This window comes from Camellia sinensis, chromosome 15 (assembly GCF_055761805.1).
Source record: "Camellia sinensis isolate YWXY chromosome 15, ASM5576180v1, whole genome shotgun sequence".
In the NCBI taxonomy this organism is placed as follows: Eukaryota; Viridiplantae; Streptophyta; class Magnoliopsida; order Ericales; family Theaceae; genus Camellia; species Camellia sinensis.
Window position 1 is genome coordinate 115,678,762 of NC_138975.1, and position 17,971 is coordinate 115,696,732.

General features: G+C 33.6%; 2 protein-coding genes and 1 pseudogene across 6 annotated transcripts; all 3 read right to left on the reverse strand.

Moving 5' to 3' along the window:
• Positions 1 to 338: 338 nt before the first annotated feature.
• Positions 339 to 9,062, reverse strand: LOC114291596 (uncharacterized). Of its 5 annotated transcripts, XM_082907931.1 has the most exons (11): positions 6,517 to 9,062; positions 6,289 to 6,394; positions 5,245 to 5,387; positions 5,029 to 5,154; positions 4,454 to 4,564; positions 4,228 to 4,347; positions 2,981 to 3,069; positions 2,679 to 2,886; positions 2,153 to 2,237; positions 1,804 to 1,984; positions 546 to 910 (listed from the first exon to the last, which is right to left on the reverse strand). In XM_082907931.1, exons 5-11 carry the CDS (start codon positions 4,538 to 4,540, stop codon positions 853 to 855), a joined length of 828 nt encoding a protein of 275 aa, XP_082764057.1. In that variant the 5' UTR covers positions 4,541 to 4,564; positions 5,029 to 5,154; positions 5,245 to 5,387; positions 6,289 to 6,394; positions 6,517 to 9,062; the 3' UTR covers positions 546 to 852. The 5 variants fall into 5 exon arrangements, with proteins under 5 accessions (XP_082764061.1, XP_082764057.1, XP_082764060.1 ...); XM_082907935.1 differs by lacking the exon at positions 546 to 910 and adding an exon at positions 339 to 426 and having other exon boundaries at positions 5,029 to 5,387; positions 6,517 to 9,060; XM_082907934.1 differs by having other exon boundaries at positions 546 to 851; positions 5,029 to 5,387; positions 6,517 to 9,060.
• On the reverse strand, positions 4,646 to 6,663 carry LOC145813221 (peptidyl-prolyl cis-trans isomerase PIN4-like). Its single transcript, XM_082908504.1, has 5 exons — positions 6,571 to 6,663; positions 6,452 to 6,485; positions 6,289 to 6,398; positions 5,245 to 5,387; positions 4,646 to 4,727 (listed from the first exon to the last, which is right to left on the reverse strand). The coding sequence occupies exons 1-5, from the start codon at positions 6,661 to 6,663 to the stop codon at positions 4,646 to 4,648; spliced, it is 462 nt and encodes a 153-aa protein (XP_082764630.1).
• Positions 9,063 to 9,950: 888 nt separating the features above from the next.
• On the reverse strand, positions 9,951 to 14,746 carry LOC145813222 (F-box protein At1g47056 pseudogene; annotated as a pseudogene).
• Between the last annotated feature and the right edge of the window lie 3,225 nt (positions 14,747 to 17,971).

Consider the following 17,971-nt stretch of genomic DNA (forward strand, 5'->3'; position numbering starts at 1 on the left):
TTTTTTGATTTGTTGATGATGATGAAACATATTGTTGTTGAAAACATTTTTTTTTTTTCAGATTAATTTTTTTTTCCTGCATTAAATCTGTGTGTGATCTGGTCTGTGTTGATTTGTTGATGATGATGAAACATAGTGATATATATTGTTTTGTTGTTGTGTTGAACAAAATTCAAAATAAAACTCGGGGATTTTTCGGGGTCGGGGAAACCCGATCCCCGTTAGGGGACGGGGACGGGGAGTTGATGGGTTCCCCCGCCGGGGATCGGGGGCGGGGACGGGGATTTTTGAGCCTTCGGGGATCGGGGACGGGGAGGATAGTCCCCGGACCCGCCCCGCCCCGTTGCCATTCCTATCACTGAAGGATGTATGAAGCCGAATGTTTGAGCACAACACAAAAAGGGTAACACCAATCGCTTCCCTCACCTATCCAAACAAAACTCGCATCAAGTTCTGACAATAAGAGCAACTTCTGGACTCTTTCTGTGGTCATAAACTGCATAGTTATTAACTTAAGGATGCTCGGTTAAAGTTTCAGGAAGCAGTTTACATGAAATCTAGAACTTCATAACCCTTTCCTTATTAAGCACTTTATGAAAAATATGCATGGGTTCTGATCCAGAATTGAGGCCAAACAAATAAAAGATAATTAAAATCTACTTCTAGTTGTTCTTTTATATGTTAAAACCATTATTCACATTCTTCCACAATTGATGATTTCTTCCATACTCAGAAATCACTTGATCAAGCTAATTTAAGGCATAGAAGACTTCCCAATTGGGACGCATCTAATGGTGTGTCCAGCAAACATCCAATGTCCAGAGCGTACTGTAGGTCTCCCCTATCCATATCTTAAAACAGAGAATTCACATCAGCAAAAATCCCAGCAGCATGCAAATACAATTCTCTACTGCAAGAATTAGAAAGAATCCATGTATGCAAAGAATATTTTTGGATGATTGAACGAGGAAAGAAAAGCATAAACTAAATATATTTTGGCAAGTTATTCCCCACAATCAAGCTTGGAACTAGTATATAATGAGAACTTGTAACAGAATATCTAGAAATATGTTATAAGATTGGAATTCTGTAGAAAATTGTGTTACTCAAAGAACCATAAGCATGTATCAAATGAGCTGAAGGGAAAAAAATATAAGGAAAAAGGAAAAGGATTAAGAAGGTTTTTAATTAAAATAACAAAACTAAATAATGTACGACATTGCTAATAAAAATTAAAATATGCCAAATAAATGAGTCAACAAAGAAGCTTCAAGTCAATTGATAATAAAAACAAGGAAATTCTAGTCAAAAATCTATTCGTCGTAAAGTGTACATGAAAAATTTATATGTTTACATATATATATATGTATATATATGAATAAAGGGTACAAGAATTAGAGTCATCCAAACATTCCAAAGAGCTAAATTGTACAATTTTATATGTTTTCATTGAATCTGGATCTCCATGCCTTCATAGTGTAACAATCATGGAGTAAACATCAAACCTATGACTGATTGGAAAACTTAAAACCCACTGAACTATAACAGATTGGTACTATTTATTTGCGGTCTATTAGGAATGCATTCAAAGTAACAAAGAATGTGTAGAATACTAAAATCCTATTTTGAAAAGGAATATATATATATATATATATATATAGTACCTGATCTTGCAGAACATAGTATTATGATCAAAGTTCACAAATAATAATTCAAATGGAAATGGCAACAAAACATAGTATTATGAACAAAGTTCACAATTAAGAACTTCTATGTGTATGTACAGCTAAACCATTTTAATACCTGTCATACAAACGAGCAGCAGCTTCCTGAGATCCAACAGTGCCCAAGTGAATTTGTTTCTTGTCAACTTTTATGGCTGCCTGCCATTTCATATTCTTAAAATAGACACCGCTCATCAGACATGGTTCTTGGTTCTCAAAATGCTTTCTCCGATGTCGCTTTCTGCATTTGACCTCTGGCACTGCAAAAAAACAAGCATCAGTTTAAAGGCTAAAGGCATTGCTGACACAAGAAACCAGGTCCGCCCAGGAGGGGGATATATATGAGGATTGGCAATAGATAAATTTTGAGTTTAGTAAATATAATAAAGTAACAAAATTTTGTAAAATGTGTATATAAAAGGAAAAACCTGGATATTGTTGATTATGCTGCTCTTTTGATGAGCTAGAACCAGATGCATTTGATGACCCAGGACTTACTTTTGAAATGGTTTTCTGGGAAGCAAAAGCAACACGTACAATATGAATATAAAGCTTGAAGTACAGGATAGAACATGTAAACAATCGCTAACTATCTATTTAGATAAAATAAATAAAAAAGGTAATCAATTTGTGCTACTAGTTTTATATCTCATATGAACAGAGTATATACACTTATCAGCATGACATCAAAATATTGAAAAGCACAATATAATGGTTTAGGAATTTTGAATTCATCTCTCTCTCTCTCTCTCTCTCATCCAGTTTCATCACTTGAGGTTTCTATTTAGAACACCCTCCACAAATTCGATTCTCTCAAGGATTCCTTGAAGATGTTCTACACAATACTTGGCCAATTAAAAATCTGAATGGCATATAACAAAATTTGTGTGTGTGTGCGAGGGAGAGAGAGAGAGAGAAATTTTATACAAATTTTCAAAAGGAGAAAGAACTTACCCCCAATTGTACAATACATGGGGTGACATTTATGCATGTTCTTGGATCCACCATGCAATCAATAAAACTCATCATAGTCAAATTTTTGAAAAGAAAAAAAATAATATGCCCACCAATTTCATTCAGCTCAGAAAGCAGAGATGCAGGGGAGAATTCCTTTCCATTGACTGAAACAGGAAGCCCTGAAACCATCCCAATTTGTACATATCTACATGGAGGGGGAAAAACAAAGAAGCAAATGCATAAATCAAGATTTGACTAAATTAAAGGAATTGAAATGCACATCAAACAAGCAAACTTACTCAGGTTGGTTGGGTGCATCTTCTGGCTCAATAGTCATCATGTACATATCCTTGTTTGGCTCCTTCGCTGGATCTTCCAGGATGTCTCCCTTCATTGCCACACCACGGCATGCACACACATGTGAGAGAGAAATTAATTTATAACATGTAGGATCTAAAATTCATCTTCTAAGGGAACAATTCTAAAAAGCTCAAATTAACTAGTCCCAGAAGTTTGACTGAGAAACGCATAGTAGACATCAAGCACTTGTATTACAGTTACAGAACCCAAGCAAGAAGTTGAAAATTATTTAATTCCAGATTATAAAAGACGCCGTTGATCATACTGACACATCAATTTGAATACCTTTTTATATTTTTAATTTAAAATAAGACTAGATAGACTCCAATTTGTTTCCCTTCATTTACAATTCCAAATGAAGCCATTTTAAAGGTTATAAACTGCACACTATTGACAATAGAAAATTAAGAGATTCATAGTGACAATCAAGAAGCATAAAGCCACAATCAATCTTAGCACATGTCCTTATAAAGCAACTTGCAGACTTTACTCCAAATAATCGTGAGTCACAAAACTATGTGCCCAAATGCAAGATAAACTGTAACTGAGTACAACAAAAACAAAAAATGAGAAGTTTAAATCTGTAGCACCCATCAAATTATAGGAAAAACTACCAAACATTTTTTTTTTTTTTAGTTTCAATCTTTCAAAATGAGAAGTTGCAAAAAGGTCAATTTATAGTATCAGCTAAATCATAATAATGGGAAGGGCAACTTCCAAGACTACTAGTACTGACCAATATCTAATTGCCATTTTTGTTGGATAGCAAAAGAACAGCTTTTGTCTACTGCAGTCAAGTCGAGTGCAAGTGCTTCTCGTAACATGATGTCTCTACGTATATCATATGTTCCACTTAGTATATATATATATATATAATACAGTGTAATGCCATACTCTGATTTGCTTGTGCCACTAAAAAAAGGTCCAGTAAAATGCCAAGGGGAAATTAATAGGATTGACTATATTTTTGATGCACTCGATTAACTATACAGAGTAATGAAACGCATCTCCTTCAATAATGCCTCTGTTCTCCAAATAATATTAGGACTGGAAACAAAGTACAAAATATAAAGATCAATTTAACTATGTGGCAACAGTCACTATAGCAGCCATCAAAATATGTTCTCAATTGGCCCGGTGCAAACACAAGCTTCTGGAAATTGTAATGGAAGTTGGAGAAGCATACCAAATCGGCAACATTGCCAACACATTCTCCCTTCGCAGTAGCATCCCCAATGTTTTCACCTTTGGCAAAGGCTTTGTATATTGGAGTGCGAGTCGAGGTTGATGTGACAGCACCAACATTCTGCAAGTGAAACAATATGAAAGTAAAGCAATAAAGCTAGTTCATCACATGGATTAGCCGGAATTTATAAAGTGGGAAGAAAATGAGAGACAGAGAAGGGTTGAACCTTGGCCACATTGGTAGCACAAGCTAAAGGCAGAAAAAGGTGTGGCACAGCTGTAGTTGCCAACTCTACCCCAGCACCCAACTCCATTAGAAGATCACCCGCAAAACAAAGCTGAAGGGAATCATGATTTTGAGCAAAGATTACTTGTTAGAAATCAGAACGAAGTTCAGTGAAAATCAACCACAAGAGTAACTATGATCTATATCTCTTCATCGTTGAGCTCCTAGTCACTGTTTCCAACGATCCACATCCCATGCCAATTGCTTTCTTATAACTGGCACACAAAACAAGAAAAGATGGTTTAGTTAACCTTTTTTGGAATTTGAAAAATCGGGGCAGATTTCACAACATTTTTGAATAACGCCGTAAAAAAAAAAGTCACTACTCTCTGTTTTTCTTGTAGTGGAAGACCAAAACCAACAGTCAGAACTCTATAACATTTGATAATAATGATGAAGGAAAACGACTTATCATACCAATATCTAAGAAAGTGAAGCATCATCAAGTCAATTATGTACTAAATGCCATGCCAACATCAAGCCAAAGTCTTGAACAGAAGAATACAAAATGCTTACTTCGATTTCATGGTTGATAATCCAACAGAGCCTAACTTCGAATGCCAAGTTCTATCAATTCTTCCTCCCTTCGGACAAGATAATGTGGTATCCATGCCTGTACCATCAATAGCATAACAGAGTTAGCTGGTCTGAGCAACATGAACAGCATAAGATAGAGCTTAACACATGGTTAGCAGGTTTGCAGAGCAAAAATCAGGAATTAAAATAGCATACGTTGATTTAAATGGTGCACTGGTAGCTCCAACAGGTGTACTAAAGGCAACATCCTGAAATGGACCAGCCATCTTGCCTCGTGGAAACCATCCCAAGTCTTCACCCTTCTTCCCTGATGGACACTCTGAATATTCTGCTGCTAGCTGGAAGAAAAAGACAGAAAAGGAGCACAGAGATGTCAGTGTTATTACTCCTTCAAATGTTCCTGAGACAATATCTTGGCCAAAAACTCTCTTTGGAAGAATGTACAGAGAACATTCGAACCATTTTCTTATGCTCCATTTGTTTCAGCGGGAAACATTTTCTATGTTTGGTAGCTTCCCTGAAACTAGTGTACTAAAAGGTTGTACTAGTGATGGTAGGGTGGTGGTGGCAGGGTGTGGGGGAGGTGGGGGTGTGATGGAGGTTGTGGCAGTGGCAGTGGCAGTGATGGTGGCGGTGGCAGTGGCGGTGGTGGTGGTAGTCTAGTGGTGGTAGTGCTAGTGCGGTGGCATTGGTAAGACTTCAGTCTAGAAAATGTTTTGCACCTTTTAAAAGTGCCAACATTTTCCGCCCAATTAGATTTATTTTTACCACATAAAACATTTTCGGTTGATTTTCATTTTTGCATTGTAACAAATGCCAGAAAATGAAGAAAACAATTTCCCGCCCAAACAAATGGACCAATAGTTAACTTATGAGCATATTGTGTTCATGCACATAATCAGGCGCAATTTGTTTCCAATGACCAAGGTTTTGTAATGTAGTACTTCAAACACTGTTATAAAAATCATTAAGTTGAAGAGATCATGATTAATTAGCTCATTTTAGAAAGCAAGTAGCTAAGTGAAAATGACGAACCCCTTGAATACCTCAATAAAAACCAACTAAATACAACTGAATCAGGTTCGCCATCAAGATCATAAATTATTCCAAAAATATGAAAGAGTAAACAATGATCCCCTCAAAGGTCAAAACCAGAAATTGCTACTGACACAACCTTGACCAACAAGTGTAAAAGTATTAAATAAAAGAAGAAAATGGACAATGTAATAGGGAAATCACCTTTGCGAACTCAGCAGGTGGAACCTTATCTCCATTACTTTTCCAGCAATCTTGTAGCTTCTTGTATGCTTCATTAATCTTCCCTTGCTTCTCACATAAGATATGCCTTGCTAGAAACAAAATCCAAAACCCAGAGTCAAATCAGGAGACTCAACATACATACTAGATAAATTGCAGTTAAAATAACATAGAAGCTCCTGAAAAACAGCATTAAGGGGAAGAAACAACCTTTGACATATGTGCATGTGCCAAGCCCATCTGTCTTCACACTTTTTCCTTTACTTTTTGAGGCACTATCATCACTTCCTCCCACTGCCTGTTTTTCTTTCCCTTTCCCTTTCCTCCTGACTCCTTCGCCTTTGAGTCCTTACCCATGACTGTTTAACCTTGTACATAAAACCGCAATATGAAGACCTTAATGAACAGGGAATGAATACTGGAAGAGCGTAAAATCACACTCCACAAAACAACAATTGCTTAAAAGCAAGCCAATTAAGAGGACCATTATCACATACAAAACAGATATGTTTAAAATAAAGTAAGATTTGCTTGAGCTCAATCCTAAGAAATATATTACCTTTGGGCTATGTTCGGATTTTATATTCCAATTATGTGGATTTATAATTCTGGGCCAAAACCTTGCATGCTGTTTGGATTGCTGAAAGCCACATGGATTGGAAATTCAAACAAATCTCTCTCTCCCTCCCTCCCTCCCTCCCTCTCTCTATATATGTATGATTTTCTACAAATCCACAACCCTAGCTCAAACATTATATACCTATATGCATGTACATATTGTGTGTGTATGTTCCCAAATTCATCTACTAATTCTTAGCATTGAAAGAAAGAATTTGAAATCTAAGAATTTTAACTGCTTAGATTTTAAATCCTTAGAATTGAATCCACTTCCAAACTCAAATCCATGTTTCTAGTGCAATCTTAGGAAAATGGATAACAAATCTTAGGAAAATGGATAACAAACTACAAGAAAGAATAGGGTAGGAAATATGGAAGTGCCTGAGCCAGCAAGGTAACAAAAATAATTATAAGAACAATCTATGAAAAACAAAAAATAAAAATAAAAATGAGTGCATTTTACTACAAACAATAGAACAATGAAAAACTTTGCAGTTGAGCTGGCCAAGAAATTAACACTTTTGAGGTAATTTATGATCTTTGATTCCTAATAATGAGGAGAAGTGAAGGTTGAAAATCAAGAGATACTTAAAGAGTAAACAATTCCGTTATCTAGATTCGATTATTAATAAGGATGGAGAGATTGGAGATGATATGGCCCATAAAACTAAAGTTGGTTGGTTAAAGTGGAGGAATGCTTTTAGCATTAACATATACTGACATAATTGAAAGAAAATTTTATAGAACAGCTATAAGGTCAGAAATGCATAATGAGACAAATGTTAAGAAACTAAGAAACAACAAGTAAAATGAATGTAAATGAGATGAGATGAGATGAGGATGTTGAGGTGGATGTGTGGTAAGACCATGAAAGGTAGAATCATAAATAAATTCATTTGTGAAATGTAAAAGTAGCACCAATTGAAAATAAGTTGAGAAAGAGCAGATTATAATGATTTTGTCATGCATAATGAAGTCTGATACAGGCAACAGTGAGGATGTTAGATAGGAACATGATTAATGGAAATGCTAGGGAGAGGGGAAGGCCTATGTTGACAAGGGATAATGTAGTAAATAAGGATACGAATGTACTTAATTTAAGTGAGCATATGGCCCTTGACAGAGGGTAACAAAGAAAAAAGATTCATGTAGGTCACCTAATCTCATTGTCATGACATTGAAGTCCAATCACTATCAAAATTTCCAATACATTATCTGAATTTTCACCAATCAAATAATACCCAATTTCAAGTCCCGTAATGTAATCATAAGTAAATGCTAGACAAAAGTATCCCAATTATTAAGAAACATTACTAACAATTATAGCAATATGAGGAATTCTACATTCATAACAACACCTCTGTGTGAACATTGTCATTTTTTTTTTATTCAAGAATGCCTTCAGATCTAATAATTGTCACATTCAATAACTACTAAACGGTTTTTTCATTCATCAAACTGCCCAAAATTGCAAAACAATTTACCTCATTCATCTGTCCAAAAAACTTACATGTCAAATTACAATCACATAGCGTTTATAGATACATGTTTTTCCTGCTGTCTTCACAACTAGCCCCCAAATTACAAGTTATTCCAGTATGGAGAAATGTCCGAATCCCAAACATTTGGTCACTTTGGACAGTTCACTTCACTCCATGAATTCTATACTAAGTTAGCATAGGATAAACAGCCAACGAGTAATCCAATTTAATAAAATATACAAACAATGACAAGTTTTCTCATAGAAGCAATATATGCAAATCAAATCTCACAGAGAAGGTATATATCACTGTGTTCAAACATAGCCAAACAAAGAACCCAGAATTAAAATCGAACACAGAATTGTTCAACCATATCAAGCACACACCCGTGTGTGTATACATTATACATACACATACAAGGCTTAGAGAAGCGAAACCCAGAAGAAGAATTTAATCACAGTTACTAATTCAATAATCGTAACTCTGCCTTCTGTATTGGGTAGGTATATTCTCCGTCTGCCTGGTGGTCAGTCCCTTCCTTCTGCCTTCGGTTGGGCTAAACCTGATGATTAACTGGTTACGGGAATCAGGTAGCGGCTTTTTGGTGTCAAATATTTGCCCTCCCCTCTTATTCCGTCCTTCATTCACACTGCCGTATGGTTTACCGACGTATATATTTTTGGTTTATAAATTAGGGGTGTTATGTATAGGCTTTAATGAGTAGATTTATTGTTGAATAGATTTTATGATAATTAATGATATTTTTTATTAAATATTATTAAAAAAATATTACTAATAGTTAATTTTTAATAATATTTTAAAAATTTTGTCATAAAAAATATCACTAATTAAAAATTTTAGCAACAGTTTAAAAAAATTGTCACAAAAAAACATAAACTTTCAGTGACAGTTTGAAAATTCTCATAAAAAAATGTCACTAATTGTAAGTTTTAGCGACAATTTATAAAAACAATAACAAAAAAGTCATTAATTATCAATTTTTAGCGAGATATGCAAAAAATCGTCACAAAAAGTTATTTTTAACGACGATTTTATTAGAACTTATTTTGAATAAGACTTTATGGAAATTAAGTCAACTATTATGACCTATAAGTAGTGTATCTTATAAATTAGGAGATTTTTTAGAGTCATCGGTATTAAGATTTTATAGAATAAAAGACATCTAATATTTTTATAATGTCTAAGGTCTCTCAAATCGATATAAAGAAAATTTGATTCAAAAAAATTCTCTCCAAACCAGAGAAATTTGCCTTATTACGTGCAGAGAATTATTCTGGGTTCAAACTAGAGAAAATTGAAATTTCTCTGGCTTTGTTCAAAGAAAATTGAAATTTCTTTGACGTTATTCACAGAGAATTTCTTTAGCTTTCTTCACAAATTTCTCTATGAAGAAAGCCTCTGCCTTAGCTTATCCAACAATTCTACTCCAAAATTTATACCTATCAAAACAATTCACACAATAGCCAACTAATCACAAAATTCAAAGACCATCCAGATAGTGAAACAAATTGAAAATAATATCTTTTAAAACTCAGTAGTATAATCAAAGCCACAATTCGAAATAGCCATAAGACCAGCATCGCTCACCTAAAACCTCTCCAAATGGATTTTGACCAAAGAGTTGTTTTAATTTGCGATCATTTCCGAAAGCCTATCCCAATCACCTAAACATCGCAACAATTTCAGCGCTTTCAGATTCTTCGCTCCAACAATGAGCGGTCCAAAGCATTGTCCATTGTAGAGCTCCTAAAGGCATATGGTTTTCAAAGACGGAGCGGCGATGCCTGGACCAATAGGCTCGGCGGCAGTGGCCACGCCTCCGCTGTTGTTGATGCCACGGAGGCACTTGACGGAGAGCTCTTCAAGAGAGGAACAGTGATCAAGCATTGCATTTATGCCTTTGACTCCGAACATGCAAGATCCCCACGAGAACTTTTTCAAACCCTTGCAGTTCTTGACGAAAACGACCATGCCAAGGTTAGTGAGCTTGCGACAGCCATGAAGCTTGAGGTGCATGAGGTATAACGCAGCGGAGCGAGATGAGAATCAGGGCATTATCATCTAGGTTGACAGATTGCCGGTCGCATCGGAGAGCGAGCTTCGTGACGGCATCAAAGTGAGAGAAGAGAGAAAGGATGAGACGGAGAGAGAAATGAGGTTTGATTTGAGAGTCAAATTTCTCTGTGATATATAGGTGTGGGGTTGAGGGACCTTAGACATCACAAAATAATATTGTGGATCTCTTTCATTACTAAAAATGGGAAAAAAACCTTAGACTAATTTTCTCTATAAATTATGGGTAAGAAGTACATTAGTATTGATTTTTTTTTTTTTTTACCAAGATAAGGGTATAATTAATGAGGCTAATTGGTGAAAAAATCACTATTATCATCGTATGTTATTTGGTTTAAAAAAAAAGCTTTAGTACACTTTCTACTTTTAAATTATTGTTAAATTATTTATTTAGTCCTTAAATTATCAATTGAACCTATTTAGCCCATAAAGTATATAAATTAAAATCTATTTAATCCTTAATCTATCAATTGAATCTATTAAATCTCTAAAATATTTAATTCAAATCTATTTAGTCCCTAAAAAGATTACAAAAATAAAATATATACCCATACGTATTATAAATTAATAAAAGACCCTTCCCAATTAAGATTTTGTTATAGAAAAATCTTTTCAATTTTTATTTTGTTTTTAAAATGTATATTGTTTCGTTGTGTGTTTAAATTAATATTAGAATCTAATTTTTAGTCTTTCTAATTTAATTATATGAATATTAAATAGATTGAAGAAGTAGAATTAGATAATTTAAATAATAACACTTCTCTACAAATAGTAATAGAACAAAATAATACATTAATTAAGTAATAAAAAGAATTTAGCGAAAAATTTAAAAACAATCAATTAAAAATTATAACCAAATCTGGCATATAATACTAGATAAAGGCAGGCATGTATTCATTGTAGAAGATAAGTAAGAAAATACTATAGGTAATTATCTTATCCTTATAAAAAAAAATTCAATATATAGATTGATGCCCACTTTTGAAAAACAGAATCCAAATTTAAGGTTTTTTTGAAATAAAATTTTAACTAGATAGAATCCTTTACTAATTTATAATTTTTATTGGTTTATATTTTTTTTTTATAATTGTTTTATGGACTAAATAAGTTTGAATTAAATACTTTAGAGATTTAATGGATTCAATCGATAGTTTAGGGACTAAATAAATTTTGATTTGTATACTTTAAGGATATAATAGACACAATTGATAGTTTAAGAATTAAATAGACAATTTGACGATAGTTTATGAGTACAAAGTGAATGAACCCTAAAAAAAATTGGTGGTAAATGACATGAGTTTGAAAAATGACTGAAAAAGTTGTGACACTTGAAAGGTTATTGAAAAATTGTTGAAAAGTCACTAGTGGCCGGCATATGGCAGTTGGCGATTGGTGGAGATGAGGTGAACAAAAAGATAAATAGATAGGTGATAGGACTACAAAGAAGTAGCAGTTGGACAAACAGGTGACACGTGTACAAATAAATAATATTTAAATAGATAAGTAAGTTTTAAACTAATAGATATCCTTTTGGACAGATCAATATTCTTTTAATTCAAAAAGATTTAAACTTAGAACCTATTATTCTAAAAGTTCAAAAAAATGGAGCTCTGATGTGCTTCCAATAATAAATTGTATATAAATTTTTTTTAAGCACTAATAAAAATTCAAATTTTAACAATAGCGTATTATAATAATATACAGTGTGTTTAGTTTCAATTTTTTAGAAATTAAAATTTTTGTTTTTCGTATTTTTTTTATTTTTAGTGAATATTTTAAAAAATTTAAACAAATTTTTTACTTTTTTAGATACACCTTACTTAGATATATCTAAAAAGTAAAATATTTGTAAAAAAATATTTTAAAAAATCAATAAATACATATGTAACGCCCCAAATTTCTAACCCAAATGATAATGCAACAATCATGGCTCTTTCAAGGAAAACCAAATATAAATTTCTAAACTTACATTACATGATACAATAGTTCTTCATGCAACGATACATTAATCCAACAACAAGTAAATAAACAAATAAATATCCCTAAGGGTTTACAAGGTTCCAAGGCTTGAGCCTGGTTACACAAAACGGTTATTCAAACCCACACACATACAGCCCTTGGCTTACACACAGAGTCACAGCAAAATGAGAGTCTCGTACTCTGAACACACATTTCCTCTCCTTTAGTTAGGCGACATCACCACATCTTTTCCTTCACAAAAATCCTGTAGGATGAGCATAAAGTCCAGTAGGAAATCCTTAACAAAGTATATAAATTTTATACAAGTCTCAAGAGATGAAATGCACATGCCATGCTATGCCTTTTTGAAAGAAAATCACATCTTCATATTTGAAACCATCACGCTCAATGATGTCATGCAATTTCAATTCTTCAAAACTTAACAATTCATTTCAAGAGCGGTAAATATGACTCTAGTACTCCCTAGGTCGGTGTCTGCAAGTAAACTATATAAGTACTACCAATTTGTCATTTTTACTAGTATTAACCGGAAGGCTCGACACCTATCTGCGCGGGTTTTCGGTCTTTCACCCCGGACTCTCAGGCCAACTTATTCAATATTATCTATACCACCTATCAAGACTTACCAACATATTTACCCCCAAACCATTCCATGAAAACTTATTTCTCGACATCCTTTTCTCAATGCAAGTTTTCAAATCAACTTTCAAAATTTAATATAATCAAATGAATTGATATGCCAATAACACAAGATGAATATAAATACTTTTATTACAATTCATCATCCAAGGAATAACACAATTCTCTCTTCTCAAGTATCCTCAACAATTAGTCATTTCAACACTATTTTAACGTTTTGAATAATAATTTTCAAAATGAACAACAATTCTCATATTCCCTGAAATTCATCATTTATATAAATATAAATAAGAAAATTTTCAAACATCCATTTTATTTTGACACACAAAATAAATATAACAATATCATTCATGGATTTTCAGTCTCTTTTAAAAAAAATCCCCAAATTGTAGGTTTTCTCACCAAAACTATACAACTCAAATCTTTTGAAAGAAAACTCTCCAAAATCATCTTTTCTTCAATCAACGAAGATCAAAACCTATAAGATCATTTTAAAAGAACAAGAGACAAATCCACTTTCAAAATCGCTCAATTTCTTGAATCAACAATTAATTTTCAAAGCTATCGAAAAATAATTTCGAAAATCATTTAGATCTTGCAAATATATATATGTATATATAACTCTAAGAAAATCTCTACCTCAAGTTTTGAAGAAGAAATGAGATGAAAGCCCCAAAATTAACGGTGTTGAAACTCGATCTTCACTGCACACAATGAAGCCCTCGAGATGATAACCCACTTTGATAAAGAAACAATTGCAAAACTCAAATGGATCTTGAGAAATCAAGGCTTTTGATCTAGTTTGTGTAGAGAAATGTAGAGAGAAGGGAGATGAAATGTTTTTAGAGAGAGAGATATATACAAAAGTGATATGAAATATCAGATTCACAAACTGATATAACATGGTCCACTCGAGCGTCAAATACACCTTCCCAATACTTTTGTAAACAGGTCAAACTTCTAAAACCAAACATTCTCCGCTTGAGCACATAAACGGCCGCTCGAGCGGACAAGCAACTTCAAATGCATTTTGCTTTTTTGCTTCGGCGAGCTGACCGGGCAGCTTGACCGTCATAAGCTGTGTTCTAGGCATAATTCGGTTTGGATTCGCATCTAAAGGTTTGGAGACATTACCTATTCTAAACACACCACTATAACCCGATAACCAAAAATAAGGGAAATTCAAGAGAAAATAAGATACATAACACCATTCAAAACCATACCAACCCGAGCCTAGAACACCACAAGAGACGGGTTAAAATCGGGATCGCTACAACATAATAATACGAAAAATGTATTGAATTCTCTTCTTCTTTTTTTGTATTTTTGATATTTAGTGAATTTTCTAGATATTTTTTTCACAAATATTATACTTTTTAAGTGTATTTATGTTAGGTGTATCTAAAAAAAAAAAAAAAAAATTGCTTAGAATATTAAAAAAATTCAATGAAAACAAAAAAATACGGAAAAAATTTTAAAAACTTTTGCGTCCTTTCATTGTAGTTAAAAAATCAAAAGTAGATAGTTATTGTGTCCTTTCGTTGTAGATCAAATTTTAAAAACTTTTATAAGAGTCCTAAACATTTTTTATTATTTTATTCTATTTTTTGTTTGGAAAAATTACCCATAAGTCCTATCCTGGAAAAAGTTAAACCATTTAGTCCTTTAAGTTTTTTTGTATACCATTTAGTCCTAATGTATTGCCAGATTTTTGAGGATTTGATTTGATTCCACTTATTTTTACATCAATACCCTTTTGATGGCAAACATCATCAACATCGTCACCATCATCAAAACATCAAACGCCTTTTCCCAACAAACGTTGCACTCGGGTTGGGTTTTGTGAACAGAGGAGCAAACTCGTACCAATTCCTCTCGCCGGGTAGATCCAAATGCTCCTCTCTGCAACTCTCTTTCTTCTTCGAAAAAACACCGCCGCCGCCACCGCCCTTCTACTCAAAACCCTAACCACCACCACCACCACCACCAACAACAACCATGGAACCCCCACTAACACAAGAATCAGCAGCAGCCGCGGCGCATCAAAAGACGACTACTTCGCAGCAATCCATCACATCTCCAACATCGTCCGCCGCGACATCTACATGGAGCGAACCCTAAACAAGATGCGAATCTCCTCCTTCACCGTCCAACCATGTGGAAAGTCGCCGAACAAATACCATGGCTTCGCCACCTCTCCCGACCCACACCAAGCCGATCTACTCCGCCATTCCGATGATCTCTCTAATCTCTATTATCTGCACTTTTTGATGATTAGAGATTGATTTTGGAGAAAGTGAAAAAGTTGAGATCTTTGTTTTTGTTGTTTTTTGGGGGTGTTAGGGTTTCTGGGTTTGAAAGTTCGCAGCAAGATGATGTTCGAATGTTTAATGATGATGTTCGAATGTTCCGATGTTTGATGATGATGATCGAATGTTGGTTGATGTTGATGATGTTTACAATTTTTTTGATGATGTTTGACGATGTTTTGTTCATGATGTTTGTTGATCTTGATGATGTTCACAATTTTTTTGTTGATGTTTGTTGATGTTTGATGATGTTTTGTTAATGTTTGATGTTGTTGATGTGTTTGATGATGTTTTGTTGATATTTGATGTTTGTTGATGTTTTAATGTTTGATGTTGTTGATGTTTTTGATTATGTTTTGTTGATGTTTGTTTGGAGGGAAAACAAACATCTACAGAGTTTTGGGCATTTCAATCAATACCACGTTGGGGTTTTCCTCATTTACCCTTACTAAAAAGCGCAAAACATCGTATAACACTGGTTATTTTGTCATTAACATTAGCTTGGGACTAATTGGATCATAAGATAAAATATAGGACTAAATGGATCATAAGATAAAGATTCGGGATTTATTGGTGCATCACCCTTTTTGTTTTTACTATATTCATTAATAAACATATAGATAACATTTGATGTTTATAAAAAACACTCACATTAGGCAATCTTTAGTTTTTCCTTAAAATTTTATTCAAATTTATAAATTTGAGTCACAAAACAGTCATGTAAAGTTTTAGTTAAACATTTGAGTCTCTTTGATTTAAAGCAAAAATTTGAGTAAAATTTTATTTGCTACAAATTGAGTCCATGAAATATTTAAATTTAAGTTTAATATAAATTTAAGTAAACGAAAAGCTCCTTTTCAGCATAATAAAAAATAAAAATAAAAATTTGGCAAATTAAAAATATACCTTCTTAGGTTTATCAAAAATATAGATCATTCCATCACACTCGGAAAATTATATCCAATCTCTTGAGATTTTCAATCATGTAACAAATGACATTTTTCATCAATCAACCTTTAACTAACAGAATCTATAATATAAGCAACAATTTTTTATTTTAAATGTTTATATTAACTTTTATGAAGTTAAAAATTTTATTTTATTTTTTATTGGTCCTACTCTGCCTTCATTATTCCTCATTTTTTCTCAACTAGTAACACTATCCTTGTAGCGATCCCGATTTTGAACCGTCTTTTGTGGTGTTCTAGACTCGGGCCACGTGGTTTAGTGTGGTTATCTATGTCTTTTCCCTCCTTTCATCTTTTGAGTTTGAGTTTTGGAATGTCTTGGGAGTGTTTGGAATAGGTTGGTTGCAAGTGGTTCAAGTTATTGTTGTCCAGAATTTTGCCTCTTCGCTCGAGTGAGGCTTCTTGCGCTCGAGCGAGCTTTGTGAACTGCCAGTACTTTTACAGAATTTAGTCCTTCCCTCGAGCGAGGCTTCTTGCGCTCGAGCGAGCGAGTGCGTCTGAAAGACATCTGAAACTATGTATTTCACGCTCGAGCGACGCTTCTTGCGCTCAAGCTCGAGCGAGGCGACTTTTTGTGTTTGGTCGCTCGAGTGAGAACTCCTTCGCTCGAGCGAGCCTGGCGTATATTAGTTTCTAACAGCGCCGTTTTGCTTCACCTTTTGATTTCCTTTTCACTCAAAAACCCTAAATCAACAGCTTCTCTCTCGAGAAGTCACCTTCTCTCTTTGGTTTCTTCAAATCCATTAGGATTTAGATCTAAGTTCTTCATCAAAGTTGTGTAACTTCTCGAGGGCTTCATTGTGTGCGGTGGTGATCAAATTTCGACATCGTTAATTTTTGGGGGTTTCAACCCTTTTCTTCTCCAAACTTGAGGTAGATATTTTCTTTGAGTTATATATATATTTTTGCAAGATCTAGATAATTTTCGAAATCATCCTTTGATTTGTTTTGGAAAATGGGTTTTTGATTCAAAAAGATGAATGATTTTGGAAGTGGGTATACTTTCTTGTTTCTTTCAAAATAGAAATAGAGGGTTTTGAACTATGTTGGTAAAAGAAATATTTTTTTGGTGAGATCTTCTCAAATCTTTGAAGATGGTTGGTCTTGGTAAGAAAACCTAAAATTGGTTTTTAGAGAGATGTTGAAGATCTTTGGAAGATGTTGTTATATTTGTTTTGTGTGCCAAAATAAATGGTGTTAGAAAAATTATTTGTTTATTTACATATAAATGATATTTTCATGGAATATGAGAATTGTTGAGATGGCTTGAAATGTGGGAGTTATGTTATCCCTTGGATGAATTGAAATAAATGTATTTATTCATATTGTGAAATTGTATTGAAAGGAGAAATGGAAATTTTGATCACAATGGAAATATTGTGTGGAAGAACTGAAAATGGATAAAATGTTGCATTTCATTAATTGATACATTAGCATATCAATTTATTGATAATGAAGAGTTTTGAAATTTGATTTGAAAACTTTGCATTGAATAAAGAATGTTGAGAAACAAGTTTTCATGAATTGGTTTTGGGGTAAATACGGTGGTAAGTCTTGAAAGGTAGTGTAGAGGATA